Raw genomic sequence first — 20,549 nt, 5'->3', positions numbered from 1 at the left:
TAGCAACACAAAAGCTAGTGTGGACCAAGGTTGGCTTGTTAAAATCTTCTGGATAAGTTGTCCATCATTGAGGGATCCTATACAGGAGCTTAATGTTCTTTATTTCAGCAAAGAGTAAATACCCATCAACTTGTGGCAGGCAGCTTAGTGCAGGATTGGTTGTCCGTGTGGTTATCAATGATGGGTTCAGCAAAATATAGTGATTTAAGAAAAAAAGATTAATTATAACGTCATCCAGTAGTTTAGAAATGCATACCACTTAATGTCCTTTGTATTTAGAGCATCAATTTGTTTGCAAATTATTGTGAATTACATTATGTGTGAGAAGTGAAATTTGAGTTTTTAACAGTGAATCATTAATTAAAGCTCGAAAAAGAACAGATAACATATCTCACAATTTCATCCCTGTTTCCCCCCCCCCCCCCCCCAACTCTTTTGAACATGTGTGACAACCAACCTCAGGACCGACGAGACAGCCAGCTGCTACTGAGAACGTGGCTTTGGCTCGCTATGAAAAAGTTATTTAAAACAGAGCTATTGCCTTCGGTTTATCCTGTGTAAGCTGGTTATACAAAAACAAGATAAAAAGTTACTATGATGCATGCATATAAAAATCTTCCCCTCGAAGTTTCTTCTTCATTCTTCACACAGACTGGCGAGCCCATGTTTCACTGCTCTCTCACACCCCCAGACAACTTTTTCGTTCCGAGAGCCTTTTTAGTGAAACATCCCAAATTTAACAACTTCTCAGTTCACGATGATCGACTCCAGTCTTAATAAATGACAACGCTAGATGGCGCTGCAGCTGTGTTGATGAAAAGGCGCGGAGAAGAGAAGTTTGAAGGATACTGACATTAACTACTTCACTCTTCACTGTAAGACTAAAATATGAAGAAAAAACAATATTAGACCGGGATAAATGGGGGGAAAGCGACCCTGTTTACAGCATTTGACCTCACTGCAGATTCCTTGTTAGACGTTTACAGTTTAAAGGAGATCTTTACAGTTTGCTTCCTGTAAAGATCTGCGGTGCGCATTTCATTAAATCCAGAAACAAACAAATAAACATTAAATTTAAACAGGAAACATCTCCTTTAGTTACTTTGGATAAAGTTATGATAAAATACAAATCGCTGTGAAGAAATAGGAAGGTTTTTAACAGATAAACTCTGATTTGCTGTCAAAAATAAATAAGAAACAAAATCAGATCAAAACGATCGAAATGGCCAAATTTCACACACGTTTGTGTAGATGTGTAAGATGATGAGTTCACTTTTTTTTGTAGTGTTTTCAAAGGTAGTTCAGAATGCATAGCCTTTGGATCAATTAGAAAGGACTAAATGTATTTTACATGTATATATATATATATATATATATATATATATATATATATATATATATATATATATATATATATATATATATATATATATATATATATATATATATTACATGTGTACATATAAAAAACTTCAACTGTTTCCATAGAGTTGCAAGCAGCGTGATTAACAACATAAAGGGCATTCAGAGAGTTTGAGATAAAAGGAAATATGTGATATATAGAAAAAATATTATAAAAGAAAAATGCTAAATTATAACAAATATCACAAACTGTCTGCACTGTTAGGTGAAAGAGCGCAGTCACTTCACTCGAGAAAGATTTTAGGTTTTATACTGAGCTGATTAATAGATGAAAATGAATGTCTTGTCTAAATTGAAATAATCATTGAACATGCCTCTTACCCTTCAGTAGCCATATATATATATTTTTACTTATTAAAAGTAAAACAACTGCGTTTCTCTGCATATCTGTCTACTGTTTTGACTTGAGAAAAACAACAGAAACAACCAGTTGAACATCTTTAAACCTGATGCATACAATATTTCAGCATGATTAAAACATCCTGCTGCTTGCAAAAATTAAAATGGCCAATCGCAATTTTAGACTCTTTGTAAAGGAAATGGGTTTTATCGACTCAACAACGAAAAAAAAAAACTGAGTCGATAAAGCTGCTTCTGAATTCATACCGACTTTATTGAGTGGCTCCCATAAAAAGCCATTCTCAGCGAGAGAAGGAGAGCGAGAGAAAAAGAGGAGGGGAAAATCATCATTGTAAAATTAAAAATCACTTTACACCATGCTTACTTAAATTAAACGAGTGGGTAAACAGTAAATTATTTTCAAACCATACAAATAAATTCAAAGTGCGCCTAACGAAAGACCCCCTAAATACAAGGAAACAGCAAACAACAAAAAAACAAATAAAGACAAATGGTGGTTAAATATAATTCCCCACAAATACATTTCATATCAGGTCAAAAAAAAAAAAAAAAAAAATCCAAGTACATGTCCGTATATTTTTTTTTTCTCCAAATATTTCCTAGAGTCCATATACAACTAGAAATACCTATACAAAAATCGTCTCCTGGACAAATACATTGCTCACCTTTACATTTGGGCTGTAATTATTCTAACCTACATTTATATACAGGACATTTCTGCAGCTGAGTAAAGTGGAAGTTACCTTTCTTTTTTTACTGGCCTAGAAAACTTAGCGCACTATACTGCAGGCAGTGGCGTGAACATGTTCAACAGAGAGAACGGTCACCATTTTCACCATTTTCACACCAGAATCCAAATATATTCGTTCCAAACGAGCAGTGGCAGAAAAAAAAATCCTTTTGCTCGATATTAAAGTGCCAGTGTTTGCTTTTTTTTTTTTTTTTAAAGAACAGGTTCCACAGCAGGAGCGCAACTTTTCCAAGGCCCCAATTTTTCATAGCATTTTTTGTTCATGTGTTATGCTGAGAATAAAACTGATTAGTTTGACTTTCGCGGCTGCAGTCACTAATTTGAAGTTTCTGGTGGCACGGCTATGAAATGATGCGGGTCGCAGAGTTAAACACTTAAATGACAACAGTCAAGATGGAGCATATCGCATACATTGTAGTATGTCCACTCGTATGCCTTTCTCCCTCCATTTTTTATTTTTTATTTTTTTACCTAACTTGGAGAAGTTTTTAGATGCCGTTCATGCCCACTCCCTGGGTGGATTCAGGTGGGTGCAACAAGTCGGGGGAATGGCACGGAGGGCTTCCGGGCGCGCTGTGCTCGCTGTCGGTGTCGCTCCCCCTCTTCCCCCCGCTGCCCCCGGAGCCGGAGCCGGCGGACCCCCCGGCGCTGTGAGTTTTTACGTGCTTGCTCAGGTGGTCGCTGCGCATGAACCTCTTGTTGCACACCGGACACGCGAAGCGCTTCTCGCCGGTGTGCGTGCGCAAGTGCCGCTGCAGCTCGTCGGAGCGCGTAAACCTCTTGCCGCAGAACAGCCAGTTGCACACGAACGGCCTCTCGCCGGTGTGCCACCGCAGGTGCGCCTTCAGGTGCGACGTTTTGCCGTAAACCTTCCCGCAGCCGGGGATGTGGCAGCTGTGCAGGCCTTTCCTCCGCAGGCTGGCGCCCGCCGGTCCCAGTCTCTCCGCCTCCTGGCAGTTCGGGCAGTCGCAGGTGGCTCTGCCCGAGTACCGCCGGGCGGAGGACCTCGGGGAGCCCGCTAAAGTGGCAGGGGGGCCCCCGGTGAGCATAGTGCCCCCTGCTCCTGTCAGCGGCGAGGGGCTTGTGTCCGGGTAAGAGGGTAATACCGGCTTGAAACCGTCCATCAGGTGTTGGCCGGTTGTCAACAGGTGTGGAGAGGGGCTCGTGCTGAAAGCAGAGTGACTCAAACTGGAGTAATCAGAATTATATCCTCCGAGGGGAGAATGCAAGGAGGTCTGCAGTCCACCGGAGTGCAAGGACGATTGTAGGGCTGCTCCGTTCGGGTTCTGAACGTCAATCCACCCCGCTGCTCCCACGTCCCACCAGGCGGAAGCTCCGGTGGTGCCGACCTCTCCCGCGGGGATCCCGGGGTGCGAGGACTTGAACCAGGACTCGTACGGGTGCGCGACGCTCATCCTCGGATAGATGCCCTGCAAGCTGTCCACCGACGTGTGCACCTTGGAGATGAAGACCGGCTGGTGGCTGGACTCCTGAGAGTTGCCCGACGCTTGGAAAACCGAGTAGTCGTTTCCGAAATGGGAGCCGGACGACGTCCCAGACGTGAGAGAGAAGGCACTGGATCCGCTGGAGCCGTTGTTGCCGAAAGAGTCCGAGGCTATGCCAGATCCGTTCCGGGACACCCCGAAGCCGGACAGGCCGGAGCCGAGGCTGCAGCTGCTGGCGGCGGCTCTCTTCCACGGATGGAAGCCCTTCCCAAAGGACGAGGAATTATCCGATATAGCTGACGGTGAGGGGCTTGGACTCCCTATTTTGTTGCATGTTGCAGCCAACATGGCTAAAGGAGTCGATCCTAACCTCGGCTCCTCCTGAAATCGCACAAAAAAAAAAAAAAAAAACAAAAACAAAAAAATTCCGTAAGTGACACTTTGCAAAGTTTAAAACTGTAACAGGCGTTAACGTTTAAGGCAACTATTTCAGAAAACGACTGCTCCAAAAAAAAAAAAAAGTTTAAAAGGATTTGTGTTATCTGGCTGAAGTTTTCTTGAAGTTCTGACCTAAAGATTGCTATCGCTTCCTACCTGATCGAGAACAACGTCAAAATGCAGACAAATTCCAAACTGAACTCCAGCGAAACCATGCGTGTTTTTTTTCCCCCACTTTCTTTTTCTTTTTCTTTTAGCACAATAAAGCGAACTTCCACGAACTTGGCTGCTGAAAGTATAACCAACGCACTGGCTCTGCTGCTGTAAGTTTAATCCCCCTCCAAACGGCAGGACAATGACAAGAACTAATTAAAAGCAGAAAGAAAGTCCCTTTTTTCGACTCACCCCTAGAAGTGAAGTTGCCATCACACAAAAACACTGCCCTCCTCAGAGGATCTTTTTATATTTATGAATCAGGAGCGCTGCTTTTTTCTTCCTCTTTTTTTTCCTTTTTTTTTAGAGGTGTGCAATACAATGATGCGTTCCGCCCATTCTTCCTCAATTGTAGGCTCCTCTCCGGCTTTGAAGTGGCGCTGTGTGACACGGGCGACCAATCAGCTGCCCCCGTCCCCACCGCACTGCCACACACTAACCGTGAGGTCATCGATAGAAGAACCCCCCCCCCCCCCCTCCCTCCCCTACTCAGACAACTCTCCACCCTCTAACCCACCCCCTCCATAATAAAAGACAGCGGAAGGAAGGTGAAGTTAAATAAGAGTGAATTAGGAAGGAGGAATCGAGGGAGGGTTGGGTCGCACTTATCGAAATTTTACAGAACAGATCGCATAACATAAATTTGAAAAAGGAGGAGGAACGATCATGATATGGGGTCAATCAAACATGGCTGCGGAGTTTAGGCGACAGGCCACGCCACGCAACAAACTGTGACACTTTTACACTATATTTAAACTACATTTTCCCCCCAGGGGATTGCATTTTTTTTTAAAAATGATAATATTTTAAATCCAGCATTGCATCGTGTAGATGTTATGTTTAAAATGTGTCAATTCTAACAATTATAAAAACCACAGAAAATTGTAATTTCTTATTTTTTTTAGGGTGAGCAAGAAATGTTACCATGACTAATACAGGAGCACCAACAACGATTTACAGAGACATTAAATTATAACTGTAAACAGTATGAAAACTGCACTTTAAAAATAGATGTTTGAGGAGTTTTATTTAATTTATTTTTTTAAAATAAAATACAATTTTAACCAAACACATTAATTTGCAAAAGTAATATTCAGTATTGGCTACTTTCTAACAAGATTGGGTACCTTATTTTAATAACAGATTAGGTAGTAAAAGGCTGATGGGTTTAGTTTTTTCTATACATATTAGTGTAAAAGTTATGAACTTTCAAATGGGTTTGTGATCGAGAGAGCTTTTGTCCTGGAGCAACAATTTAGGTTGCTTCTAGCATAGTTTAACAACAGTGCTAATGCTAAAGTCATGCTAGTTGAACTTCGTCACCATGAGGCAGTTTTTACAGTTGAACCACACATCTTAGCCGTGGTTGTTACACAAAAAATAAATAAAATGCTGCCTTTTTAGAAAAGATACAGAAAGTTTTTTTTTTTTTTTTTTTACTGGTTCAATGACATATTTTATGCCTTAACTAGCTTAGCGACAGTGCTTATGCTAAAGCCAAACCTGCTAGCAATACCAGCTTCTTAACCTTGAGGCAATTGTTTCCAATGAACAGCACTTTTCTAAACTGTGTTTTATAGGAAAAAGGATTACATGGTGATTTCTTGGACAAGATTTTAACAAGCCAAGAAATATTTATTGCATTTTATTACCTTTACTAGTTTAGCAGCAATGCTAAGGCTAAAATCAAACAGCAAAGTTTAGCAAGCTAAACTGACTATAACTCCTTAAAAGTTGCTTAAATTGGTTAGACGGCTCCTAGATATTGTATGTAGCTGTATCATTTCTATCTGAAAAATATCAATTAAAACCTTCCCAAATAAAATGTTAAAATATTTTACTCCACTTTTATTGCTTATAGTCAACCAGTTTGTTATGTCAGTGTAGGAAATAAAGTCCAAGCTATTTTCAAAATATGATGATGAGCCTCTGAAGAAAGTTGTAAATTCTCCTTTTCCACAAATAGAAGATCGGTAAAAGGTTAAAGGAGTTTGCTTTAATTCAATCAAATGTAAAGTTGTATGTATTTAATTTCTTTTATTCCTATTTCATTTAATTTCAGCATCCAAATATCATAAAATGACCATGGCTCTAAAGGGGGAATTTGCATGTTTTAACTTCTTTAGACTTAATATACACAGACTATTACAGAAGACATAAAGGCTGCATTGTTCTGGGCTTATATTGCATCGTCTCAAACTTTCACATTACTTTAATTGTGTCCAATTACCTTGACAGTTTTGATTAAAACTGATAGAGACGCATTCCGGGGTAGTGCACACGTTTGTGCGCGTGTTTGGGGGGGATTATCCATTTCATTATAAACCATGCTAATCTAAAACAACAGATGAAGAAGATGAAAGGTCAGCGGGGTTAACTTTAAAAGATTTACAGCCATTAGACAGACCAAATTCAAAAATGTTGATTTTTTTTTGTCTTCCTCCTTTAAATTCCAGGGAAGTTTTGGTGATATAAGGGTTTGGGGAATTTGTTAAAATTACTGCAATATCTGCTTAAAAATAGAACTGTCTTGTTAATTTAAATTGGTCCATCACCTTCTCTGTTGACATTTAGTAAATGATAATAATAATAATATACAATAAGAAGCTCAAGTTACGTAATAAAAACTTGAAAGCAAGGCGCGTTTGGAGCCATTAACATGCAGCGTGCGCTGGGGGGCATAAATTTCATTTGAATTTCAAATTTAATAACGCGGGAGGTTTTTAATCATCCGCAGTTTTATTTGTTTGATATTAACATGCTTATTGACCGGGTCTGTTGACCAGCTTGGTCATTACGGGACAGGAAAAAGTTAATTAAAACGACCAGGGATTATTCATCACATCATCTGCCCTAACCCGTGTCGCTTTCTTTATTGCGCAGCGTGATAGATGGACAATCTGATTAATTCCTGTGTTTCTGGGACTGGACAACTGCTTCTCCCTCCCTTGTGTGTTGGATTCACTCTACTTATCCTTAAAGGTGTCACGAAAAAAATGAAGGGGAGAATATTGTAAAGATTCTTTTTTATCCGATACACGAGCAGTCCCCTTAGTGTCTGTTGCATTAATTAATGATTTTGCATAAACGCGCCTTATTTAAATGGTTTTCGAAAAGCAATCATAATTTCCAAGATTTACAGCAAATACAATTAAATCAAAGTGAAAACGACACTAATCTTCACACCATCATCCTTGTATCTATTTGACTACATAGAAAAATAAATCCCCACTTGCTTTAGGCTATTACTGGAGTGAAATTGACTGTATCAACCTGCGTTGCATTTAGCCCCCCCTCCCAAACTAAGAAACTAAGCCAAGGTATAAAAATCAAGCAGCGATTATTTTTTTTTCTAGCATCAGACGCTAATAAAAAAGATGATGGTGAGAAATAAAACCTACATACCGCGCTCCTCCGCTCTTTTGCAGCGCATTGATTGACCCTCGACGTTGGCTCTCAGGCGGAGGGAACAACACCAGCATCTCCTGCTCGCCGGTGTGATCGTGAAACGGTGCCAGATAAATGTTACACTGGCAATTCAATTAGGAATAACTCGGCGGGGGGATTTTGAGCTGAACCCAGTTTCCTCCTCAGTCTCATAGGCAAACATTTATTAATACCGTATTAACAATTCATCATAAGCGCTGCCATTCTTATTTGATTTGTTTTTATTTTTATTTTTTATATAAAAAACAGATTTTAAAAAGATTTATTTTTATCATGGGCGCTGATGGTTTTACGCATTTGAGGTGCAACGTTTGCGCCACAGATTTAGCGGCTGGTGACAAATTACCAAGCGATCTAAAAAGCAAGACTACGGTCAAGGGTCACTGCGATAACCCCTGACAGGGAACACGGGAGCCACGGAGCTGCAAGTCACGTTCAGTCCACGCGCACATTAAAATCGGGCTCGCCATTTTATTCTTCGTCAACACCTTTCAAAATACGTGCGCATGCAGAAAAGCTCCCGTTTCGCCTGTTGCGCTTGAGCAGGAGTCGCTTTTCAGCTCGTCTGGTGCGCACAGGTTGTTCCCCCCTTTTTTTTACGCGCACGGCTGTAACTGTAAGCCGCACTTGAACAGATGTCCCCATTGAAGGGCTGTCTCCTTTTAGCGCGCATGCACGGGCCATATTACCATCATGAAATCAAACTCAAAAACCTGTCCCCTTCGCCACCATAATGACCGAGTTATTCTGGGCCGCTGAGCACGAACAAAGTCTGTTCAATATTGCATGCTGGAGAATCACTTCGCAGCTGAGAAAAAAAAAAAAAAAAAAAAAAAAAAAAAAACAGGAGTCAGGGCCAGGGATGCAGAACTGGCTATACCGCTTTTTCTCATGTGGAGATTTTCAACGAAACTCCATAGTCTTTTTTGTCAAGGACTGTTTTTTTCCTTATTTTGCAGGAGGTTAAGTAGAGGTGATCGCTTACGGTACAAAGTACAAAGTTAATACAGTTTTCGGTTAAAATATAGATAGATAGATAGATAGATAGATAGATAGATAGATAGATAGATAGATAGATAGATAGATAGATAGATAGATAGATAGATAGATAGATAGATAGATATACGTTAGGGGTATGAATACTTTTCAAGGCACCGCGGCCATATAGAGTGGCGCCTGTTCTGCGTGTTGTTTTCTCCTTTCGCTAGGAGGTTGCAGAGAGCAGATGTCCGTCTGTGGAGCGGCTGCCAAGTGGGTCCTGAGGAGCAGGGCAGCCCCAGACACAAGGGCCCAAATGGTGTGACAAAAGATGTGCAGGAAGCCCCTCGCTCCGCCTGGGTGAGCCACAGAAAGGGTTTCACCTCTCTGCCAGCCTGTTGGGCCATCTCACAACACGAGCCAGCCATGAGTGGTGAGTGCAGGGCCATGTGGCACAGGCCCTGGGGTGCCTTGTGTTGTGTTCACACAAACATACTGTAGGTACACATGGATTTGCAGGAATGTACACTTACAGTCCGGTCGGATCCACCTGTGTATATTTATCTGTCCGTCTCGGTCCGGCTGCCCAGTGGGGTCGCGGAACTGTCTGAAGAGGCTCTGAAAGTGTTCCAAGCACAGGTGGGCAGCATGGCCGCGCTGAAGGGGTGCACTGAACCATAAGCAATGATATAAACGTCTGGCAAATAAATTGGCTAGTTAACAATCTTTTGAGTGCTCTAACCTCTGAGCCTTTGTCGGGTATCGATCAGCCAGCTGTTCCTTCCTTTGTGTGGCAGAAACGGGGAGGCTCTGATCCTCGGCCCATCCCACTCCGTCCTCCTGAGATGAATGGACGCAGCCGGCGAAAAACTTTTCCCTGCCTTTCAACTTTTTTTAGTCAAATCAAAACGAGGAAGCCCATCATCGCCTCCCATAGGCCCAAAATTAAGATTTAACACATTGTCATAAAATAAAATCCCCAACCGGCTTTGCTATCCTCCTGAGGCTGTTTAAAGGCTTTAATTTAAAGTTGCTTGTTATGTCTGACAACCCCTGGCAGTGGCTTCTTTGTTCACAGCTGCCATGTTGATGGTTTACATGGAAACCATGTCAGTGGTGCTGCGGATGGGCATAATTTCTCCCCCTATATTAGGATAATTGTATGTTAAATAGCAAAGATCTTCAGAATTACAGTGGGTGCTGTGTGATGGGTCTTTTCATGGGAACATGTCAGGAAAGGCTGTTAATGATCTGTCTAAACAGCCGTCAGTCAAAGCTAGTTTGACAGCAGAAGTATTCACACCCCTCGAACTTGCTCCCGTTTGGTCCCATCGCAACCACAAACTTCAGTAAAGGTGTTGGTGTGATAGTCAAAAACAAATCAGTGCGTAGTTGCAAAGTGGCAGGAAATGGACACGTGGTTTTCAAATCTTCACAGAAAGAAAATCTGCACGGCAGGGCATGCGTTTGTATTCAGTGCCCTTGACTTTGCTGTGCATAAAGAAAATCCGGTACAACCAGTTCCATCCAGAATCGACTAATTATTAAATAATAATACAGCTCTTCATTTAAGGCCTCGGTGGTTTGTCAGAGAACATTAGCAAACAAACAGCATCGTAGAGCACTAAGGGATACTGCAGACAGGTCAAGAAGAAACCTACAGAGACATTTAAAGCAGGGCTAGGCAGGACAACAATATCCCAAACCCTGCAGTGTTCTGCATAGAAATAGCCACTTGGTCCATGGTAACTTTGGAGGAGCAACAGAGATTCACAGCTCACATACCCTTACCTTACCTTACGAAAGAAAGGATAGGAGAAAGCTATCGTTGGAAGAAAGGCAAAAAGTGGTTCTGTTTGCAGTCCGCCTAAAGCCATATAGGCAATGCACCAAACATGAGGCAGAAGTTGCTCTGGTCAGACAAGACTAAAATGCAACTTTTTAGTCCAGACGTGGAGGGATGTTCACCTTCCGACGAGAAAAAAAAGACCCTAAATTCACAGTCAGGGATGGAATAGTTTGGTTTAGATCAAGCTATATTCAAGTATTAAAATAGTCTAGTCCAGATTGCAAATCTGTGGCAAGAAGGTTTTCATCTAGTCTGAGTTATTTTGCATAGCAGAACAAGGAAATAAATCTCAGACTGTAGATGTGCAAAACCGGTACGTACATACTTCAAAAGACTTAGCTGTAGTTTAGCTTTGTTATCAATAATGATATTGTGTGTATTTGTGCATTTGCATAATGCACAGAATCCAAATCAAATACGTCAAGGTTTATGGTTTTAAATGGACAAAATGACAAAGTTCAAGGAGTATGAATCTTATTGGATGATACCTATTTTGTAAAAAAAAAAAAATATTTGCCTTCCTTTGTTTACCAAGAGATTCATTTTACATGTTTTACTCGAGGATCTTTACAAAGCGTTGTCTCTGACTGCTTGTTTAGCTGCCGCAGGTTACAGATAAGTGTGTTTCAAACCCAAGCTCTTTAAAACAAATCGAGATAATGGCGTATTGTGGCTCGAGCGTTGCATCCGTGGGCCGCGGGGTCTTCTTGTTGACTTTCAGCGAGCCCCACATTGCACTTTGTCAGCGTGAGCGGCAGACTAAGAGACAAGGCGAGCAAGGCCGTCATACAAAGTGAAGTACTTAGGATAAGCCTCGGCTCTTCAAGTTTCAGTAATTATCCTGCTGGAGGCATTCTTGTTGTGTTGGATAATAATGGAAGTGCGGGTGTACGCCTGTCACCACTCAAGTGTGGGTGGAGGAAGCCAAAGAACATCGAGGGGCAGAGAAATGTTTGCTTTTGCTGTTATGTCATCGAGAGAAAGCCAAACTTGTTTTGCTCTCTCCGCTCGCAGTCGTACTTGAACCAATGATGGTTTTCTCTTGTTTTTTTTGTTTTTTTTTTCCTGCCGCAGATGCGATAATGAAGCATGTTCTCTTGAAGCGATAATGCGCTCAAGCATAATTAGAAAGTGTCAGGCGTTTGATTTTGATAAACCAATCTGTTAAAACCACATGCCTGCATCATTTGTTTAGGGTGATTCGATTTGCACGACGCACAATCCTTCTTTCATGACTTTTTTTTTGTGAGGTGTTCACACAGGAAGACCGGATTTGCTTGTCTTGGCGGGGATGCCTCGTATTATCACTTTTTTTTTTTTTTTGTTTGTTCTGAAAGTTGTCACTCAGTGGCATGCGAGAATAATAGAAAGATCTCTCCGTCCTGCAGAGAAAACACAATGCTTTAATTAAGAGTCCGTCCGATTTCCCAGAGGGGAGATTGTCTTCTTCCATTAACTTAGTTTATCATATAATAAAGAGGTTGCCTTGTCCTTTCCTACCCAGACAATTGGTTTTAATCAGCCACCAGGCCTTTCATGGCTGGTAATTTATGCCAAATTGACAAGGGTGGAGGATATCATGGAAAATCATTATGACAGGCCTCAGGTCACTCCCTGTCACTGTCTCGTTTTATTCTGCCCACTCAGCTCATAGTCGACAACAAACTTCAGAAAAGGCAGTTAAATGTGACGGAAATATTAGCAGCTTCAAGCTCATTGTTTTATACATCTTGTGGAAGTTTTTCTTAGCATGTTTGGGAATTATTTTGAAGCGATTCCAGCAGGTGCGGAAATGCAAATAGTGATTTAAGGTAACAGAGTTGTCGGGGGGTGGGAGGGCGGGGGGCAGCTTGTAGGAGGAAGGGGGGGTTGGGGGGGGGGGGGGGCAGGATGAGCAGAGACTCTGGGCACACTTCTCACCTTGCAATTTAATCACTGTATACCCAGGGAAGTATTGACAGTTGTCCTGTGGAAGCTATTAAAGTTGCTGTCCAAGGTTAAATGAAATTGCAGTTTATCAGGGCAGCATTGAGAAAATAAGGGAATCTGTTCATGGCTGTTGATTAATGTGGAGCGTGATCAACACAAGGGGTTCATTAAGCTATACATCACCGGGGTAATTTAACATGTCATAGTGCCTGCTGTCGCTCCCCTTCACACGGTCTGCGCATTCGGGATGCGTGCGAGCGCTTGTGCCTTGAAGTCTCCGACATCCCGTTTTGTAAGGCGGCTTTCTGATGGCACACCTCAAAACTTCGCAATAAAAGGGTTTATCACAGAGGACCCGACAAAAGAGGGAATCTAATGAAACGTTTACGTGCGGGGTAAGAATATACAGTGACGTGGAAAAAGCATCAGCCTCCCTACAGATTTGTTGTTTTTTGCTTCATTGTCACGGCGAACCAAACCAACCTGGCCCTGTGTGGAAAAGTAATCATCACCTGATCCTGATAACCGGTTGTGCTATCATTTGGACCTACCACTGACATTGTGGTAACTAAATAAAATTAGTCTGTTAGATTGCTGTGGAAGGATTTTGACCCACTCTTCTTTGCAGAATATTTTTTTATTTCAGCCACAGCGGAGGGATTTCCTGCAGGAACTGCCTATTTAATATGATGGCACCACATCCCGAATGAATTTAAGCCCAAACCTGGACTAGGCTACAACAAAACATTCATTTTGTTGTTGTCCTTGAAGATTTTTTGCTGCCTGGCCTAACACTCTGGAGCTTCAAGGCACAAACTGATGGTTGGGCATCCTCTTCCAGCGTTTTCTGGTAGAGAACAAAATGTGTGCTTCCATCAAATACAGCAAATCCTCCGTGTGCAGATGCAGCAACGCAGCCCCAGACCATCACACTGTGACCACAACGGTTGACTGCAGGTACAATGATGTTTTTCAGAAAAATGTGTTAGTTTAAACACGAGATGTTACAGGATGCACTCCTTCCAAAAAGTATAACTCCTGTCTCGTTAGTCCACAGAATATTTTCCCCAATATTCTTAGGGACCTGAGGCAAGCCTGCTGAGCTCAGATGTTGCTCTGGGTCTAAACAGCTGAGATCCTAATATCTGGGAAGGATGTGTTGCTTTCTCAGAGCTTCAGCCTGCTTCATGTTGTCAGGCAAGTTCGAGTTAAGAGATTTCTTGATCCTTCAGGTCTGGTAGTGAATTGCTTCCAGTGAAATTGGAAAAAAGAAAAGAAAAAGAAAGCAAAACACAAGCCATGTTTGGCTAGCCGCCAAGTTAATCCGTATGGTTCTATTTCTAAAGGACTGGGCATGTTTGGATTATTTTGATCCATTGACAAATGGATCAAAATAATCAAAATGGAAAGCTCAAGTTTGTATTTCCTCAGGTTTTCTTTGCCCGATCTTAAAATGTGTTAGATCGCAAAAAATGTTAGTGTCTTAAAACAAGCCAATTCAAAATAGTTTTTCTCGCCACTCTAAGATTATGCAACATTCACGCAAGTCTTTCCTTGCAAAATCGCATCAAAGATCCTCCTAATCTTCTGACTAATCTACTCATCCTATGATCCTATGTTTTTCACCCTGGTTTGATCCCCTCTGCAGCAGCTGATGAGAGAGGTATGCTAATCAGACCTGGAAGCCTTCGTCCCAACCCCCCCCCCCCCCCCCCCCCTCCTCCTTGGGTTTTGTTTACTTGTGGGTAATTGATGGTGCTTGAGGGACAGCCGCGAGTCGGACATGAATCATGAACGACGTGGCTTCTGATAAGGAGCTGAAAGTCGCCTGTAATTAAGCCGGGCACTAGAGACCAATTGTTTGCAGAATGATTTGGTCGGGGCTAATTGACACTAATTGTTTAATCAGATTTTTTTTTTCATGCCCTCCCTCCGTCGTGCAAGCAAGGGTGTTGTCCTTGCCCTTCAGCCGGTGGCGAGAACAAAAAAAAAAAAAAAAAGCCTTCTTATGTTCTTGATTTCAGACTGCATGAGAATCTGTTGATGTCAAATACTAATAGTCCATCTTATTATTAAAAATGAGCTAAATTTGACTTATAAAGCGCAAAAACAGGATTATAGTGAAAACCTGAATTGTGGCAACGCTGAAAAGTGGTTTTGCGTCTACAGAAGAAATGCTATAATGTGATAAAATTACATTTGAAGTAAGTTTCCAAGTGAACCCAGTAATAAACGTGATATAACCCTACTGTGACAGTGATTGTTTAGAAATATTGGATGGTATATGTGGTAGCATTCTGTAAAACTAATACAGTAAAAAAAAAAAGGTTTGGACCTTACAATGACCCCAAAAGAAGCAGCGTATTAGTTTGGACCAACTCCACGCTTTATTTTTAGAGGACACGCAGCTGAAAGCCAACCAAAAGCTGCGTGGGAGAAGCTTGAGCCTAAACCCATTTTTCTGGCTGTATGCAAAGAATCCGATGGATCTTTAAAAAAATTATGATAAAGCTGCATGTATCATAGGTAAAATGTTGTTGGAACAATAGTATAGCAGCTTTCTAAAACCTACTTCATCCTTTGTTTGAGTAGAGTATGTTTGTGTATGTTTAATTTTTTTTACAGCAAAAATACTTTTGACATAACTTACAATTGAACTTTTAAGAGCGTTACAAAGAGATTAAACAATTTCCCCAAAATGTTGTGTTTTTCTATTGAAGTAAAACATGGAAGTCTGCAAATCTATGAGGGGACTGTCAGAATTTGGGGGAAAAAAACTAAAACTTTATCAATATGATTCAGCAATTCAGCAAGAAATCAGATTTAATCCTTTGAGCGTGAAGTTTGAACACCCCTGATATAAAGTTTCAGGTATGTGTCTGATACCTTCATTTCATAGACAACCATGTAAGATATCTATAAACTCTAATGTTGTTACCGCTTTGAAAATATTAAAATCATAATCGTTGTGTTTCTGAATTGTTGCAAACTAATTTCCTCAAATCCACCCACAACCCCACAATTTTTACACATCTTGCATGTGGCAAAGAAGACCAATAATGCAGGTAAGCTGACAGTAACACTGAAATCACTGTATGCTGGATATTTGCTCAGTGCATCACGGTTTCCTTGAGAAACAATTCATTTTTATGCAGAAGTGCATTTTAGCATTTAGTAATCACCGATTCTATATGAAATTTCAATAAACTGAAAATGACACAAATAATTGCATTGGCGGAGCAGTTTCTGGCCAAGCTGCTTGCTTCAGAGAAGCCATATTATGAGTTAAGGCTGCAGCGCATGTGAGGAGCTTCTTCAGGAAGATTAAATGATGAAGCGGAGCAGATAATTAGAGACGAGTCTTCCTTCTCCATCTGATTAAACCCGGCACGTCCGAGTAACGAGCTGCTGATGGGTGGAGCTGAACACATGAACATGAGATTTAGCATCATTACATTAAACGGCAATTAGACTCGTAGCTTTTTTAATTAACACAAACTATGATGGGAAATTAATGAGGATTATTGCTCACAGGCCAGATGAGGAAAATGTTAAATATCAGTAGCCATGAGTCAAACTGCAAGGAGTGCGCTGGAAGGGTAGGAGTGCCTTGGGAGGCTCATACCAAAGCTGTCAGGGTTAAATCATTTGCTCACAAAGTTACTCCTTTTCTTCCTTTTCATAATAATTGCAGCTCATAACAGAAGAGCACAAACGAGCTTGTCAAAATGAAAAAAAAAAAGCTCATGAATTCACCAACCTGTTCTCGACATGAGGAGGAAGGCCTTGGTCGTCTTCGTCAGTTCAAAAGCATTACGCTCAGCCTCTTAAAGAAAATTCAGTCCACTTTGTACTTAGCCCTTTAATCTTAATTACTGATTATTTTTTTTTAAATCAGTTTTCATATTATTAAGATTATTTGTATAATATTGCATGGAAATGAAACAAACAACAACTTTCAAATACCAAACTTCCCCACTTAGAACTACATAAGTAGACACAACTGGGAATCAATTTACCATATAACTGGAAAATGCTATTTCCTGAAAAGGAACTTAGATATCGAAGCCAAACAAGAAAATTGCTGAGTTATGGAGATATTTAAACTGTCTGACCTATGCACAGTCTTTTTATCCAAAGTTATTGACACCCCTGGTAAAGATGTGTAAATAGCAATCAAATATATGATCTTCTACTGGAGTAGCTTTCAATTTGCTCATCTAGGGCCATAAGAAATGGTTCAGGACTGAAAGAGAAAGATCTGAAAAAAGGGTGACTGGTCTTTAGCGATAGGGTGAGGATCTCTGTCATTTTCCACATCAGATGGACTTGGGTGTGGTGATTTATGCATCTGGTCAGGATGTACCTTCGTTTAGAGCTGTTCCCAGCATGTCCTACTTAATAGTTAGAGATCCTGGGGAAGACCCAGAACACACTGGAGAGGCTTAACTATATCCCTTCTCTCCTGGGAACTCATTATGACCCCCAAATGGGTAAAGTCTGGGTTTCCCTTCTAGACCTGCTACCTGCATGACCCAATATAAGAAGATATATAGATAGATAGATAGATAGATAGATAGATAGATAGATAGATAGATAGATAGATAGATAGATAGATAGATAGATAGATAGATAGATAGATAGATAGATAGATAGATAGATAGATAGATAGATAGATAGATAGATAGATAGATAGATAGTTCTGCAGCCACTCTTGGCATCAGTTTGCAACCCTGGAGATCATTTCCGGCATGCATAGTGACTAATTTTTTTTTTTGACTAATTAAATTTGGGTTCTGGTCCAGTCCTGTTTGTCAAAAGTTCAAATAGTTTTTAACATTTTAAGAATTGCTCTAACTGTTCATATTGGGATCTTTGGCCATTTAGATATTTTCTTATCAACATTTCCTGACTTTGTTATGATCTGGCCTGTCTGCTGTCTTCATCCTGCCTCTCCTCTCATGCTCTGGGCTAATTGGGCTTCATCAATCCCACCTGCAAGCCTGCCTCTCCAGACATTCCACAAACCTGGTTTTCATAAAATCTCCACGGAGAGCAGGACAGGTTGTTGAACGAGTTTGCTTGTAGATGTCCAGCATTTTTATGTGTTTGTTTACCTTGTTTTGACCAAGATCACATCTCCATGTCTTACTCTTGTCAGATATCTATTAAACTTCTGATTTCTGGACCACGACCTGGATTAGGACCACAACCCACAAGCGTTGCCAAGCTCCTGTTTCTGGCCACCCATGTATGACCCAAGCCTGTTCCCTGGACTTCCATCCAGCCTCAGCTGTCCTGCCCATCACCTCTGCTGTGAGTAAGCCAGCTCTTTCAACGTCCAAGATCGGATGCCGTTTTTCTGCCCCTGTGCCATTCTTTCCCTTTTTGAAGAGTTTCTTAGAGAGATGGGCCTCTGTGTCACATTATTTATTTACCCCAGGAAAACAGATGTCACGGAAACTCTGACCAGCTGCAAAAAGTAAGTTCTAAATTAAAGATGCTTTGATTACGTTCATCATATAGGAATTATAACTGGGCTGCACAGAGGCACAGTTTGTCAGCATGCAGTACATTCCTCGGACCAGGAAGGTCACAGGGTCAAATCCTGGTCTGGGGTCCTTCTATATGGAGTTTGAATGTTCTCCTCATGCATATGTAGATTATCTCCAGGTACTCGGACTTCCTCCCCAGCAATAAAAAATAGAGTGTGTGTAACCTTGTCTTCACCCAATGAAAATTATGAACGAATGAACTGATGAATTTCAATGTAAAATTATTTTTTAAGACTTTTTACACATTCTGACTGGTGTGGAGGGGTTATAGCCAATCAATATTAGATTATTTATTACTTGTATTTTACTTCTGTTTCAATGTCATCCTATCTGTTGAATTAAAATTTGGATTAAGGTGACAGAAATAATCCTACTGTACTTTTATTTTTTATTTTAAATAAATAAATATTTAGTGTATTTATTTAATGTGGTAGTTTATACAGCAATATGCACCATTTTCATTCTGTCTTTAAAGTATAGTTTATGCATAAAATACGATCCCAGCTGGACACAAAGTTGTTGGTTTTAGGATCGCCCGTTATTCACATTCCACTTAGCATTTATCTCCGTGTCGCTCCTCTAAAAAGTTTTCTGATTTATCTGCGCGGGCTGCCTTTACTTTGTGCTAATAATTAGATGCTATTGAAAGGATGGGTTTCATTGATTTTGTGGATGACCGGGAGCATCGCCGGCCCAAAGCACAGATTGTCCGCAAGGTCTGTGTTGAGGCGGGATCGATGCCGGTGAATCTTTCCCCCCTCTGGTTTTTTATTTACTTCTGTCTCCATTGATTGAAACATGCAATAGTTCAGCGGCCATTATCACACTGACGCTAAGTTTCCCTGTCTCTTCATTGAAGCAGCTCCCTGTGTTCCTGGGCAATATCTCACTCCAGCAAGTGCTCCCATCTTTCCCTTTCTAAGTAATGAGTTAAGAGCATTGCTATGACCTGTAAACATCAATCATGAACAAAGAGGGGAGACAGTGACTAACTGCCCCGGCTAGAAGGGAGAGCGAAATGAAATGAAAGTGTATAATAAAAGAAACATCCAGCTCGGTGCTTGTTGGAGAACCTTAAACGGTAAACAATAGAGGGACTGGATGTAGATTATCAGCAGATGATTGCTTGATGTGATTTCTTTAAAAAAAAAAAGAAAAAAAAGAAAGAGGTTTCTGAAACGGAGTTCGGACTTAAGCTAAAAGTTTTTGTTCATTGAGAATTCACCTGAGTTTCCCCCCCCCCTGATCCAATTCACTCAGTCTGGTCGTGAATTTTTATCCAGCTGGTGAAATTAAACTTCTGTTAAACAACCTGCTGGAGCTGCCTCGCTGGATTGTCTCCACAATACAACACAGGGACGGTCCCATTCGAGCGCCGTCAACCTGCCGCTTACGTATCTCACATCGCGGCGAGGCGGCAAAGGTCAGCGTCCCGTCCTAAGTGGGGACTCTGGTGATTGAATGTAATCAGTGTGTACTTGTTATTCTGAGTGCTGGGGCCTTTCTTTTATTTGCTGGCCCCAGAAGTTAATTTCCCCCGTGACCTTTTGTGTAATAAAACAGTATTATCTGTTTGCGGAGCCACAACAAGGAAGGCAAATTAACTTCCTCACTGGTGGGTTTTGTCACCGCGGAGATCTGTTATGAGTTTATTTGCTTTAATTAGATTAAGGGAGCAGTAAAGGCATGTGTCAGTCTGGATGTCAACCTTTGTCTCCTCGCGCTGCATTATCTGATTGTCCCAGCTGATGAATTAGACTGAATAAGGTGCTTTGCATTTATCGGGACCGCGGTTGCCCCGCAGTTCGTAGGTTTGGAGCCAATTCTTAGCTGTTATGCTCAATATAAAGCGCATTTCCTGATCGCCGCAGCTGCTAAAAAAGAAACCGATCAAGCTGTGGATTTCTCACAGCTCTGCACGAACATATGTCACCTGATACTGAGGAATTCCTCTAATCCTTGCCTCTACTTTCAGTGGGAGTGACACTTCTTGGTCTGAACTCCCTGTTTTGTTGTTTTTTCCCCTGTGCACTCAGATAAGCTCCAATAAACACCTTATGTTTCATCTCCTGAGAGCAGCGCTACTCCTAGTAGGTCTAAGACTAATGTTCCAATGAGAAATGTATTCTCACAGCTTGTATTTTTTATTTTATCATTTAAGA

General features: G+C 41.2%; 1 protein-coding gene across 3 annotated transcripts; it reads right to left on the bottom strand.

The window, feature by feature from the left end:
• Positions 1-2,011: 2,011 nt before the first annotated feature.
• sp8b (sp8 transcription factor b) lies at positions 2,012-8,203 on the bottom strand. Of its 3 annotated transcripts, none has more exons than XM_036132655.1 (2): positions 8,035-8,203; positions 2,012-4,359 (listed from the first exon to the last, which is right to left on the bottom strand). In XM_036132655.1, exon 2 carries the CDS (start codon positions 4,324-4,326, stop codon positions 3,022-3,024), a length of 1,305 nt encoding a protein of 434 aa, XP_035988548.1. In that variant the 5' UTR covers positions 4,327-4,359; positions 8,035-8,203; the 3' UTR covers positions 2,012-3,021. The 3 variants fall into 3 exon arrangements, with proteins under 3 accessions (XP_035988548.1, XP_035988539.1, XP_035988554.1); XM_036132646.1 differs by lacking the exon at positions 8,035-8,203 and adding an exon at positions 4,822-5,048; XM_036132661.1 differs by lacking the exon at positions 8,035-8,203 and adding an exon at positions 4,573-4,783.
• Between the last annotated feature and the right edge of the window lie 12,346 nt (positions 8,204-20,549).

The sequence above is a fragment of the Fundulus heteroclitus genome, chromosome 3, assembly GCF_011125445.2.
Source record: "Fundulus heteroclitus isolate FHET01 chromosome 3, MU-UCD_Fhet_4.1, whole genome shotgun sequence".
Classification (NCBI taxonomy): domain Eukaryota; kingdom Metazoa; phylum Chordata; class Actinopteri; order Cyprinodontiformes; family Fundulidae; genus Fundulus; species Fundulus heteroclitus.
The sequence above is the reverse complement of the archived record's forward strand: the minus strand, read 5'-3'. Positions and strand labels throughout refer to the sequence as shown.

Excerpts from the sequence above, each read along its gene's own strand:
- sp8b (XM_036132646.1), bottom strand. The coding sequence starts at position 4,842 with ATGGCAACTTCACTTCTAGGG. Across the intron at positions 4,360-4,821 it reads TGGCAACTTCACTTCTAGGG|GAGGAGCCGAGGTTAGGATC; the intron begins GTGAGTCGAAAA and ends GTGCGATTTCAG.